Source organism: Helicoverpa armigera, chromosome 1, assembly GCF_030705265.1.
Source record: "Helicoverpa armigera isolate CAAS_96S chromosome 1, ASM3070526v1, whole genome shotgun sequence".
NCBI lineage: Eukaryota > Metazoa > Arthropoda > Insecta > Lepidoptera > Noctuidae > Helicoverpa > Helicoverpa armigera.
The window spans coordinates 17,229,714-17,244,328 of record NC_087120.1 but is presented as its reverse complement, the minus strand read 5'-3'; the positions used below and the strand labels follow the sequence as shown (position 1 = coordinate 17,244,328).

The following is a 14,615-nucleotide window of genomic DNA, read 5'->3' as shown; positions in this document are numbered from 1 at the left end:
GGTCGAAAGGCTTTCGTGCCGAAAATAATAGCGAGACATTCTTTTTCTGTGACGCTATAATTGCATTCAGCTTTGTTAAGAGTGCGGGAAGCAAAAGCAATAGGCCGATCCTTACCGATCTGACCCTGAGAAAGGATTGCGGATATGGCGAAGTTAGAGGCGTCACATGTTAATAGAAAGGGCTGTGAAAAATCGGGATATGCTAATATCGGTGAAGTGGTTAATTTGTTTTGTAATGTTTCAAAAGCGAGTTGTTGTTCGTTATGCCATTTGAAAGATGCGTCCTTTTTTAGAAGGGATGTTAAGGGTTTCGCGAGTTTGGAAAAATCTGGAATAAATCGTCTATAATAAGATACAAGACCCAGAAATGATTTTACGTCTTTGGGGGACTTCGGTATTGGGAATTCAGTGATGGCTTTTATTTTTTCGGGGTTCGGTTGCACTCCGTCATTATTTATTAAGTGACCTAGGTATGCAACCTCCTTGCATAAGAATTCGCATTTGTCTGGTTGAAGCTTAAGATTATAAGTTCTAAGTTTTTCGAATACAGCGGATAAGTTCTGAATGTGACTAGCTAAATCAGGGGAATAAACGACAATATCGTCGAGATACACGAAGCAGCGAGAGCCTTGAAGTCCAGACAGGCAAGTGTTCATAAGTTTTTGGAATGTCGAAGGAGCATTTTTAAGGCCAAATGGCATTCTCGTAAATTCAAAATGTCCTTGGGGTACGGAAAATGCGGTTTTGGGTGCGTCTTCAGCAGCAATAGGAATTTGATGAAATCCTGAAGCCAGGTCTAATGTTGTAAAGTACTGACTCTTGCCTAATTGATCTAGTATTTCAGTTATTTTTGTGGAATGGGGTAAGTTTCCCCTATTGTTATGTCATTTAGTTTCCTGTAATCGATAACGACTCTCCACTTGCGTTGTCCCGAAGCATCTAGTTTTTTGGGGACTACCCAAATAGGCGAAGACCAGGGTGAGTTCGACGGTATAATTATTTTTTGATCAAGCATTTTATTTATTTGGTTTTCTACTTCCTTTTTATGACATTCGGGAAAATGATATGATTTAGTTTGGATAGGTATATCGGAGTTTATTCTAATTTTATGTTCAGTGGATGTAGTATATGTTAATTGTTCGTTTGGGAGATGGAAAATGTCAGAGTATTGTGAGCATACTTGTAGTAGAGCATCCCTTTCTTCGTCATTAAGATGGGAGGTCCTTAATTGATTTAGGACTTCTTTAGTTCTAGTATAAGTGTTAGAGGGAATTGCTGATGTGAGAACTGGTATAGATTGTTCGTCTAGAGCTTGCAAGGTAATATTTAGATTGGGATGGAGTACAACTGTTTCTACGGATGTATTAACAACTGTGATATTGATCCGTCTATTTGGTTTTACTTTAACTATACAATTTGCAATGAGTAGTGAATCAGATAAGTGTTGGTCTAATATAACGCCTTCTTTAATAAGAGGGTTGCTAACTGTACATTCAATGACTGCTTCTGTACGAGGTGGTATTTTATATATAGGTTCAGAGAAATGCAGTGTGATGGAGTTTTCATCGAAACGTAGTATGTTCTTGTAATAATCGATTTGGCATTTAAATTTTTGCATTAGGTCATTTCCTATTATACCATCATGGCTAAGACTTATGTCCTTTACTACATGAAATTCGTGCGTGCAAGGTTTTGGAGAATTTGGAAATAGTTGCATTTGAAGACTTCCCATAGTAGGCGTTACCGCGTCGTTGGGGTCAATACCTTTAAGTGTGATAACCTCATTACTTAGTTTTGGGATTCTGGACATAGAATCGAGTTTTAGGAGACTTACACATGAACCAGAGTCGACTAGAAATGATAGTGGATGATCTGCGAATGGAGTTTGGACAGTGACGTGAGGTAGGTATCTTTTCTCAGTATTATTATTTACTTCATATATTTTAATATTTTTTTTATTTTCCAGGTGCTGCGATGTAGGAGAGGTGGTTTGCCCAATCGTGGGTCGTGAACTAGTAGAATTTGAATGGCTTAGGACTTTTGATACTGAAGAATTAGTAATTTTCTTTGAACCTAATAACGATTTATTTTGAGTGGTTTTGACGGATTCAGCGTAAGTTTTTATTTTTAATATATTGGATTCAGTGGGTTGAGTTTTATTTTTAATAATTGATTTTGTTTGATTCGAAGGACTCGGAGGAGACAGTGAATTTGTTTTTATAAGATTCAATGGATTCGGAGGATTCAGAGGATTCAGAGGATTCAGAGGATTCAGAGGATTCAGAGGATTCAGAGGATACAGAGAATTCGATTTAGTAGATGAGCCAGAAGGTATGGCATCGATTTTGATTCGGTGAGGGTAATTTCCCGAACGATACCTCTCGGGAAATCTTATTCGTTTAAATCGGTCGAGTCTACCGTATCGTAACCGCCGTCGTTATCTTGGACTAAATGCACGGATCGGGGCTGTCCTTCATTATTGAAATTTGTCTGGCGACCGGATGTTGACGGTTGGAAATTATTAGCAAATCTATTGTTATTATATTGTCGTTTGCGACAATTTTCTAAAGTATGACCTACGTTTTTGCAGTAACGACACACGAGGTCACTTGTGTGAACTTTCTTTGAAGTATCCGATACGCGGTATTGATTTGGCATCTGAGGACGATAGTATTGGGGTTGTTCTCGTTTTGGAACAAATTTAGATTTGTCTGTATTAGGAAAATATGTTGGCTTTTTCATAAACGCATTCGACAGTATCTTTTCTTCCGCGACTGCGAAGTTTACTGCAGCATTGAGCGAGTCGGGATCACGACATCTAACTATTTGTGATAGTCGTGGGTGAAGGCCGATAATAAATGTATGGAGAGCTAGATCTTCCATGGCTGCTACGCGTCCAGCTATTTCCGACTTTTTCTTAGTAGGTATAGATACTTGTATTTCGGTAAGTAATTTTGCTAAGCAGGTTTCAATTTTAAGGGCGAACTGATTAACCGTTTCATTTTGACCTTGTTTACAATCTTGGAGTTCGGAGAGTAAGTGTGCATAGTGTTTTCGTTCTCCGAACTGTTGTTTTAAGAACTCTACAAGCTGTTCAAAAGATTCAAATTCTTTAATACTACATATTGTCTCCGCCCTATCTATGAGTTGACTTAATATGTATCTGAATAGAATTGGTTTTTGAATCTTATTGGCTATATTATAAGCACTTTGGCAATTGGATATAAAAGGGTTTAATTTGTCTCGGGACCCATCGAATGGTTTGATAAACTTTAGTAAGACATTTAGTTCGACCTTTTCTTCAACCTTTTCAGAACGGAGTTGTGCACCTCTAGAGCCACTGGGAACCTCTTCTTTTAAATCGTCTTTAGACATTTTGAAATAATTGAATATAGAAATATAACGCTAAAATATTGAAGTTAAGCCTAGAAAGTACACAAAAGATTATAAAATACAAGTACAAGTATAATAGTACAAGGAGCTGTTTCCACACCGTGTTCGCCGGCTCGAGATTCAGAGCTTATCAGTGATGTCTGGTATGCATTACAATAACAATCACTCGCTGTTGCAAGGATTACAATTTTGTGTAGCGACTTAATATTATGTAAAACAGATAGTAAGTTAAGAATTTATTAATTATCAAGATGTCAATTAGGGAATTGGAAGACTCTGAGTTCTATGCGAGACAAGTGTATATAGTATATCGTCACTCACTGTAGTATTGTCACGACAATGAAGATCTGCCACAGCATGATGATGAGGCCTGATTATAATCAAGGCTCAGGAACAACTCCACACAGCACTTATTTATATTCCACAGGATTCACTAGCACACAATACACACGCGTACTAGGATGTTGAAGGCATATTTGGGTGAACGTTGTTTATTATTGCCTTTGATTATTGAAGAAAACGTAGCACTGGCACTTTAATTTGTAAGGTTTGTCCTTTGGAGACGTATTCGGGATATATCTGTGTATATATTGAACTTTCGGTATCCCACCGCTGCCACCAAATGTTATACGGGATCCTCGAACACGGTTTTTTAAAAAAAACTAATTTTACACACAAAATGATTATATTGGTTTTTCACCACAATTGACAGTATTTAAGGATATTAGGACACTTAGAAATAGTAGAACTAGAAATAGAAATAGTAACGAATTGGTAATTGGAAATAGTACCGATATGTGTCGAGAATGACAACAGACTGCCCGCGCGGGCGAATCCGACGTATATTTATATTATTATAATTTGCTGACATAGCACCCTCTACATGGGGTTGCAGTATTAAAATAGGGTATAACACAACGTCATAATTTGACATTTTTTTAGACAAGGCTTAAACTGACGTTTAAAAGTTTTTGTGGTAAGACGGAAAGTGTTTATTTTGTAACCCATTGCATGGCCACAGTCGTCTTAGCAGGGACGGGGCGGCTGTGCGGCGGCAACGCGAAACATGTTTACTGACGCGAGCGCAGCTCCGTAACAATGGTTAGTGTCCATATTTTGCTTATTTTGGGGCGGATAAAAATATAAAAAAAACCTGATCGTGCAGATATGTTTGCTATTGATTCTGACCCACCAGTTTACGCACTGCTTAAAATTCAATCCTGTATACCCTAGTGACACTACCAAAACCAACAACGAGTTCGGTACCAATGATAGCTACTAATAGCTAGGAACTTAACACTATTTTAAAAACTACATTATTAATTACAACTAAGTATTGTATTATTTGTATTATACATAATTCAACTTGGTAACATGGTATTAAGTATTATTATTCTACTTGTAGCATAAAATAAACACTACCTAATTCCTTTGTGAATTCACTCAAAGTATGTCTTCATTTGAAGGACTTTTAATTTTATTATCGCCAACAGTGTTTTACATGACGTAATATCAGAGGAATGCGCGTTGCGAATGAGATCGGACGACTTTGTGGTGCATTCGTGCGACTCCGCGGATATTTGCGATGCGAAGCGAGTTTGTGTTATTTTAAAATAAGATATGAAATGGTGTGATGTTTGACTCACCGCACGGGCGAGGAGCGCGAGCGCGGCGCTCGATCCACTCCGGGGAATGTCCACAGCGCTTCCTCTTCATTCAAAAAAATACAAGTCGGTTTAGTTACCTATAATCCGAATCCAAAAAGAATGCTTAGACAGATTTTGGTTCATTTAATAACGATAAAAAATTATAATCTACGTAGAGGCTGACCTTCGGGGTATTTCCAATCTAAATAATGTCGCAGTCATCTGGTTGAAGCAACTTTTTGATTGAACGACCTGTGCATTTATAAAATGGCTATATATATTTGAACCACTACTAAAGAACAATTCGTCAAGTCCTTGAATGCATCGTTTAATTTCACTGAAATACTGAACGTCATTTTGTCAGATCATGTGCATGTAGCCGACTTCATAATTCTTGGTTGCCAGTTTCGCTATATTTTTTTTTCTTTAAAAGTAGCCGGCTGTGTCTTAATAATCGGTGAATCCTTGCTGTCACACAATATTAAACTAACACATAATTAAAACTGCATTATTAGTTTTCTGAAAATTACGTCAAATACTTTTCAAAACGCCCACGAACTTTCTACCAGAAATTAGTCCAAAACAACGTTTAACCAGTTTCTTAGCAATTCTACAAAATTCAAATTTAGAATACGCTCTCACACATGCTTGGCTAACCCTTTTGAAGCTAGAAACAACTTTGAAGTACACGTGAGTCCTTAAAACCAACATTTCGCGTATGTGCCCGCTTTTTTGCAATAGTTTACTTAGTTGGACGTTGAGTTACGTAGTAACTATTATAGTAATCTGTGTTTGAGTGACGCTTGTTCGATCAATGTTCGGTCTAGTGATTCTATGAAATGTAGTCATTCAGTGAAGGCGGAAGTCGTTCAATCACACAGCAGCTTCCACCAGATGTATGCGACATATAAAAGGCTAAAGCGTAGCTATGCAATCTGGTTGTATACATTGTAAAATGTGTTTATTGTGTTTATCTACAAAGAATACACGAATTTTGCCTACTTACTGCTCTTGTATGTAGGTAACAGTTCAAAACGCGAATTCTCACGTACCATCTGGTTCCAAAAAATCTGTGGTGTAAGTACCACAGAATACCTAATAATAAACGACTAATCTGAGCTAACAGACATAATACATTTTAATTCACAACTTTTTTTATTAGCCTACTGATACTGTCCCACTGCTGGGCAAAGCTCTTCTACCTTACCTAGGTACCGTTGACGCTCGAACTGCTTAAAAACGAAAGTAAATGGAAGTTTTACCATTCAAATTCAGTATATTGCTAGGTTTTGCCGCTGTCAGCTAGGTTATTGTTTACCTTGTGATTAAAGTTCAAGTTAGAACTATCCGACCACGGCGGCTGTTAACTTATTTAAAGAGATCAGCCAGCTGCGCAGGACATATTAGAGAAGTAGTGTACGAGCATTTTCGTAGACACAATGCATTAAGTATTCCCTCAATCTCATACCCCAACGGGACGGAAATTCCGACACTACCGGAGAGAGATCAGGCGCAGGGCCGACATTAACATGCTCTCCGATGCATGGGTGTATCAGTCACCAAGTTCCAGACTACGGGTTGCTTTGTGAAAGTTTTTAAAACCCACAAAGTGAATTCCCGGGAATCGAACCCCCTCAAGCACATCAGTCGTGTTTGGGACCACTAGACCAACGAGGCAGTCAATTAGACAGTTAATCAGTCGAGGCAGACAATTATATAATTATACAATTTATCAGTCTGCCCGTGACCACGGATCATCATCATCATCATCTCAGCCATAGGACGTCCACTGCTGAACATAGGCCTCCCCCTTTGATCTTCATAGATACCTGTTGGAAGCGACCTGCATCCAGCGTCTTCCGGCGACCTTTATAAGGTTGTCTGTCCACCTCGTTGGTGGACGTCCTACGCATCGCTTGCTAGTCCGTGGTCTCCACTCCAGCACTTTTCAGCCCCATCTGCCATCTGCTCTGCGAGCAATATGGCCTGCCCATTGCCACTTCAACTTGCTAATCCGGTGGGCTATATCCGTGACTTTGGTTCGTCTACGGATCTCCTCGTTTCGGATTCGATCACGTAGAGAAACACCGAGCATAGCCCTCTCCATAGCTCGTTGAGCGACTTTGAGCTTTGAGATGAGGCCGATAGTGAGAGACCACGTTTCGGTGCCGTAAGTCATCACTGGTAATACACATACCATGGATCATGGACCATGGATGCTGTAAAGGATCCGGAACGTCAGCATTAAATAACATTAATATAACCGCGATAAAATCCGTAAAACAAGTTTTATTTAAATGAACAATATTAATGATGATTTAAATGTCCGGAATAGCTAGTCGCCATGTTGAACGCAGGACACGCATGAGGCGCGTGAGGCAATCGGCAGCTGCGACCTCTCGCATTCGGCCCTGGTTCAAGCCATGGTCCGAGGCAGAGGGAATGTGATGCCATCGCCTCCTTCTGCATCTTCTTTTCATGCTCGAGAAGGAGGCGGCGGAGCGACTAAGAGTTCGCACCTCTCATCCGGCGCGCAAGACCAGGAAGACACCACGGGTTTGGGGTGTCGAGAGACGACTCCCGGCCACCGTAGGCGCGGGTCTGTGAGCGGTGAGTTCGGGTGGCTCACCGTCCCTGTCTGCATAGACAACATACCTGTGTCGGTGGCGCTCCTCAAAAAGATGTCAGCAAACCCCAGCGGGGCCCAGCAGGGGCCAAAGGGTGCTGGGGCTGCGGGATTGTTCGAGTTCGAAGTGAGAACAAGTTCTCGAAGCGAGTTCAATCTCTCTCATCATCCTCCGAGCCTTTTTCCCAATCATGTTGGGGTCGGCTTCCAGTCTAACCGGCTTCAGCTGAGTACCAGTGCTTTACAAGAAGCGACTGCCTATCTGACCTCCTCAACCCAGTTGCCCGGGCAACCCGATACCCCTTGGTTAGACTGGTGTCAGACTTACTGGCTTCTGACTACCCGTAATGACTGCCAAGGATGTTCAATGACAGCCGGGACCTACAGTTTAACGTGCCATCCAAAACACAGCCAATGGTGTCTAAGATATACTTAGAAAGTACATACAAACTTAGAAAAGTTGCATTGGTACTTGCCTAACCTGGGATCGAACCCGCGCCCTCATACTTGAGAGATTGGTCCTTTACCCACTAGGCCACCACGACTTCAATCTCTCTAGTTCTCTCAATATCGTCGACGAATACTCTAGAAAAATATCTCTGCTACTACTACTTTTCTTATTTTATTCTCCCTTATTTTTTTTTTTTTCCTTATCCTGGAATAAATGGTCAAAAATAAATGGTGGAGGCGAGCCACTCGTCAGTGTTTAGCTACTTGAGAACTTTTACCATATTTATGTAGTGAGTTTTGGCGTTTATGTTGTCATACAATTTATTGACTCTACGTTATGGAGCAGCTTTGGAATATCGCGATTTTTTTAATTTACTGTTCCGTTTGCCTTTTACCTATATAGATTTGAAATACGTATGCTTTGCCGTTGAGTATATAGAACAGTAAGGCTGTGGTTCTAGGGAGGCGGAGCGAAACAGAGCATAGCGGGGCTGAGCTGTTGTTGTTTCAACTGTAGCGGGGTGGAGCGGAGTGGAACTGTAGCGGGGTGGAGCGGAGTGGAACTATAGCGGGGTGGAGCGGAGTGGAACTAGCTCGCCCGGTAAGGGCGCGTGACATGCGGTCTCTCAGCCCACTCCTTTCTGGGCGCGGGGCGCTTTCCTTTGAAGCGGACTGGAGAAGATATGTGAATTTCAAGCTACGTGATTGGTGAATCTCTGAACTGTTCGTCTCCGCTCGGATCCGCTCCACTAAGTACAATGGAGCCACAACCTTAAGCATGATATCGGAAGTACCGATTTGGGGAAAACTTAGTTTCAATCCGCGCATAATATTTGAACTTGGATCAAGTTTACAGCTGCCTAGCTGGACAGATGGTAAAACGCAAGAGCTCCACTAATGGATTCATTAATATTATACTAATAGAAAAAATCTTAAAACCGATTCCCAAAAACACTGAAAAGCAAAAAAAAAAAACTATTCTTAGGTGCATCGGCCTAGAAATCGGTGGCATATAAACTCAGGAACATCCATTAGATACTATAAAGTCGGTTTTATTTCTTTGTAAAATGTTTTTTATTTTTGGCTTTTCAGTAACAGGCATAGTTGTCACTATCCGCATTTGTGGAAAGTTCTCATCAATGTAAGCCCAAACACGAGGTAGTTTACATATTCAGTTGTCGAGGTCTCTCGACCTTCTCGCGTCTCCATCATCAGGTCAGCTCCAAACCTTCACTGTTGCATAGTGTTATCAGAGGTACACCTCATTGTCCAGTTTTTAACCTATACACGCCTACAATTTTTGAAAGTTGTGGTAGTTTTGGTAATCATCAGATCATGACCTGATGATTATGGGACCATCTGGAAGGTATACCTTATCAAAGAAAAAAAAATTTGCCTCTTCCTTTTTGGGAAGTCGGTTAAAAAGCTTAAGCCCCCAGTACCCATTGGCCCAAGCGTGGCCAATACACGCCATCACCAATGTGTACAAGGGGTATTGGTGTATGTTGGCGGGCATTTGTCAATGTTGGCGCGCATTCGGCGAGTTGTCGGTTTTTTGGGCACGCATCAAAGGAATCGTGGCCCAGCTTGGCCTGTGGTGTTTACACAATGAGCCAATGTTTAGTTCGTCACCGGCCGCTGAGGACAGTACCATATTAAGTTGCGTGTAAAAATAAATATAGTAGTGTAGTATAATACAAATATATGTAGGTATATAGTAGTGTAGTATACAAATAAATCGCCGCAGCCTTAATTACTTCGACGTCCAACGCAAGTGGTTTGCCAGTCAACAATGAGCCATGCGCCAATGTGTAAACACCATTTGATCGTGGCCTACAATTGTGAATCGTAAAGCTTGGCCCAACACAGGCCAAGTTGTGCTGGGGGCTTTAACCATACAAGTTACAACAGTCATGTAGGTATACAATTATTATTGAGACTGACCTGGCGGACAGCGCAGCGGCTCGCGCAGACTCGGCCAGGCGGGCGCGGCGTGCGGCGACTCGGCCAGCTCGGGCGCGCGCTCGCACCTGCACAATGCTTGGCGTCACTGACAACGCGCTGATGTTCCCCTGCGCTTTCCGACGGCTGTCTTTGCTCCTCCAAAGTTAGCTATTTAACGCCTTGCGCATGTGCTCTAGTGCTTACATTTTAGCGAGGATGAAACCAACTTCGGACAAGCAAAGCTTCTCGATAAAAGTGCGACGATGTGAGCCCACTGATTCCATCACCATCTACCTACTCGTTTTTACAGAACTGGACGTTCTGGACGATGATGTTGTTGAGCGTAGGGAACAGCACTCGTCTGCTCTGTCAATAACTGAGACTAGGCCGGCGTCTCCCCGCCGTCGCTGCTTCACTTACATAATATTTGCATACTTCATAGTGGTGCTGATCGCGTGTGGACTCTCAGCATCGGGGCCTGTGTGACATTTACCTACACTAAATTTAATTCGTTTAATAATTTTGCACTAGACAGTAAAATTAACTTTCATTTCTAAGCCATTTGATGTAAAATGAATAAGTTGTGGCCGAGTCAGACTACAAACGTCACAATACTTACTTCTTCATTAAAAGAAGTAACACTCAAAATGAGTTTTTAACAAGATCTTATTTGGTCGACCTGTATGTAACCACAGTTTAGATATATTCCTTCGCAAACAGTTGGGAACGTTCGTAAACATGTCTCTCACACACTAATGTGTATCGACGAGCTTTGTAGGCGCTATCGGGGTGGGGCTGTCAGTACTGAGTGTCCACCACTTGTGAATTTGGCCTAAATAGGAATTAAAGTTTGATAGACATTTATAACTCCTATCGGATTATAATCAATTAGGTACAATTAAGACACATAATTTAAAACCATTAACCACTCTATGTTATAAAAAGTATCAAATCTGTGGCACATTCACAGTACTATTATACTACTACTATATAATAATAACACTATTAGCCCCGCAGGGCATCTGAGGCGGATGACGGGGAGTAGCGACCCCGCGGGGCTATATATCCGAGTGCTCCAGGGAGAGTATACTGTCCCCCATCTCCGGCTTGCCGGAGTGAAGCATGACGGGGGATAGGTCTCCCGCCTCTTGGCTTGCCTTCATCGGCCGGTCAGAGTGGAGTCGCTAGAGCAAGGTTAGTCCTGCTCGGAGGGTAGGTGCCTCGTGGTAAGTGGCGAGTGGGCCGGTGATGCTGGACCCACAGGGAGCGCGTCATCTGCGTTTAAAGTCCGCCGAGGTATCCTCACCCTTCTCAGCCGCTCATGTCCCTGTTGCCCTCTTGCTGCTTTTCAGTGACTGATTCCCGGGGGCCCAGTAAGTGAGTTGGCGAGTCTCCACCTGCCATTTTAACATGTATTTGATACATTGTCATCGGCAGGTGCCATAGTTCCCGTAGTTTCCCCATTCCTAGTCCATTAGCATCCCATCACAATAGCCCAAGTAGTTTTCATCCATAGTTAGCAATAGTTTAGCATAGAACCGGGGATTGTCCTTGGGTACATTTCTATAGTGTATACAGGGATAATCGTCGGTTTTGTGTCACCATTTCATTAAAGTTGTCTCAAAAGGGCTTCAGCGTGTTGGCTTCGGCCCCACGGTCGCCTCCCAAAAATCCGGGACTCTATAGTCCCGAGGTCTGGAAGAGACACTATTATAATAGTAGATTCATTTGCAAGACTTATTTTTCAGTCTCGTTTTTCTCTGTTCTTTATTTCAGTCTTTTCCCAACGACGACGACCTCGACGGCGCAATGGACACCATGCCGGACTGCCAAACCTGAGGTCCCGGGTTCGATTCCCGGTGCGGTCGACATTTGTGTGATGAGCATGCTTGTTGGCCGTGGTCTGGGTGTTACAATATGCCTTTATAAATATGTGTATCGGGTGTGTCGTAACTAATCACATTAAATCCTATACATATACTCGTACTTTATGGTATTCTATGGCGAATTATAAAAAAAAAATTACCTAATCCATTCAGTCGTTTACCCACAGGGGCAGGGCCGTCTCTAGCTCATGTAGCGCCTGGGTGCAACCATCACCCAAGCGGCCCCTATATACTGAAAGATTGTGAGTAGTACATATTGATCGAAGTACTTAGAGTAGTTAGTTACAAGGAATATAAACTTCACTTTTTTGGTAGGTAAAGGACATAAAGCGGATCACAGCGGAGCAGACGTGAGTGACACGCTAGTCCTTGATGACCTACCTAGACTCACAAAGTATAATAAAAACTGCCTTGCAAGGTACAAAAATACAAATACAAAATGTTTTATTTCTGTAACAAGATATTTTAACATTTCATTTGTGATTGGAGCCTGCTTTTAAGCAAGTCATGCCTGTGTTTGGAGACTCCGCTCTTCCATTTTAGTTTAGACAGATTTTTTTTAAAATTATTTACACTTAACATTTATTTAACTACATGAGTGTGCAGTATGCGCATGAATGTGTGATGTACGTGTGTATATTTTGTGTGTGTGTATGAGTGTGTGTGGGAATTGTATGGTTGCGTGTTTGTGGGTAATGTGTATGCATGTGTAGGAGATGGCTTATTTGACGTGTTGCAAAAGTGATTCTTTAGTTTCATATATGTAAATCGTTTCATATAGTCGATGAGTATTATTTTGCAGTCTCGTTGAGGTTTACCGTGTATATATATTTCTTTGTTTAGGTACCTTATTGTATATTTGGGCTGAGCGTTTATTATATTGAGCAGCGGCAAATTCGGTTTTCGTTTGAGGAATTTGGGCAATTATATCTTTCCTTCTTTTTGGTAACCTATTTCTATCATAAGGAAGAGTTTTGTGAATTTGTAAAACCATAAGTATGATGTATAATTTTCTTACAGAAAGCAGGCCACTAATTTTATAAAGACTTTCAGTCGGGTGTCTGGTCTTTTTAAAATACATAATTTTTATAAGAGCTCGTTGTGCACGTTCCACCGATATGAATTTTGATTTTGCTGCGCCTCCCCACACAGGTATGCAGTAAACTATGATAGACTGTCCAAGGGCAATGTAAATTTCATTTAGGAGATTTCTGTTATGACTAGCTTTTATATTTGTGCTTGTTGGGATGACGTGTCTCAGTGTTTTAAAAATCCAACATAATTTTCTTATTCTTCGTGTAACATGTTCCAGATGGGCGTACCAAGATAAGTTTTGGTCAATTATTATACCTAAATATTTAGTCTGTGATACTTTACTAATTTTAGCACAAGTACAATTGTTATTTGTACCTTTGTCACATGAATGTACTTTAATACTGAAGGATTCATTTGGTTGTGAGCGGTTTGAAATCGAGAAACAAATATAATTAGTTTTTGATGTTTTCAAGGTAAGTGGATTATCATTAAGCCAGTTAGCAATAATGGTCATTCCCATTTCTGCTTTTTCCCTAGCTTCTAACCAATTATCCCCAGAGAATACAACAGCAGTGTCATCCGCATATGAAAATATTTTTGCGTTTTCAACTTTTAGAATACAGAGGTCGTTAATGTATGTCAAGAACAGTGTGGAGTCTAGGACGCTACCCTGAGGTACACCAAATGTTACTTCAGCATCGTCACTGACATAATCGCCTATCTTAACTCTCTGTTTTCTATCTGATAGGTAATCTTTAAGGAGACTGAGAGGTACTCCTCTTATTCCTAACGTTTCTAGCTTTGTCACAAGGGCAGGAACAGAAACGGTGTCAAACGCTTTTTTGAGATCTAGAAATACAGTAATACATTTTTTTCCTATATCTAGATGTTCAGTTACAAGCGAGCTCAGAGCTGCAACTGCATCCTCAGTGGACAATCCCTGTCTAAAACCAAATTGAGTAGATGATATTAAGTTAAATTTGTTTAAATAATTTATAAGTGTCTTGTTAATTAATTTTTCAAGGACCTTAGACAGAGCTGGCAAGACAGAGATAGGTCTATAATTATTGACATCGTCACTGTCTCCACCCTTGGACCCTAATGACTGTATTTCGGATGGCATTTTAAACTATAGGTCCCGGCTTTCATTGAACATCCTAAGCAGTCATTACGCGTAGTCAGAAGCCAGTAAGACAGACACCAGTCTAATCAGAAGTTGGGTGTCCGGGTAACCAGGTTGAGGATGTCAGATAGGCAGTCGCTCCTAGTAAAACACTAGTACTCAGCTGCATCCGGTAAGGCGAAAAGCCGACAACAACAGAGATGGGAAAAAGCTCGGGAGTTGGATTATCTAAGTATAAAAATCATCAGCGTCGACCCCATACACACATACACACGCACTCATATTTGTGCACACACTTGTGCTGTGTAAGTATTTGTCAATCTTTTATTAGCCGTAGCGGTCGCCTTCAAAAAAGATACAAACAGGTTAAACCATCGCAGTTCATTTTCAATATGTAGGTAGGTGGCGGAAGTAATGAACGGTCGATTCAATATTTTTATGTAGTTTAGAAAGAGAAAGATTTAATGATCATGAGAAAGAGGAACACTAGGCTAACAGCCACATGTCGCTGC

The 14,615-nt window shown here is 41.1% G+C and overlaps 1 protein-coding gene across 5 annotated transcripts in view; it reads right to left on the bottom strand.

The window, feature by feature from the left end:
* LOC110381710 (serine/arginine repetitive matrix protein 1) overlaps positions 1–10,678 on the bottom strand; it is a 71,206-nt gene extending 60,528 nt beyond the window's left edge. For all 5 annotated transcript variants that reach the window (XR_007510556.2, XR_007510558.2, XM_049837355.2 and 2 more), the window contains exons 1-3: positions 10,480–10,678; positions 10,060–10,145; positions 5,040–5,103 (exon numbers count right to left, since the gene is read on the bottom strand). Coding sequence is in view for 3 of the 5 variants with exons in the window: in XM_049837355.2 (XP_049693312.2) it covers positions 5,040–5,103; positions 10,060–10,145; positions 10,480–10,499 (170 nt within the window). In the remaining 2 variants the exon portion in view is untranslated. The remainder of the gene's footprint in view (positions 1–5,039; positions 5,104–10,059; positions 10,146–10,479) is intronic.
* Positions 10,679–14,615: the final 3,937 nt, after the last annotated feature.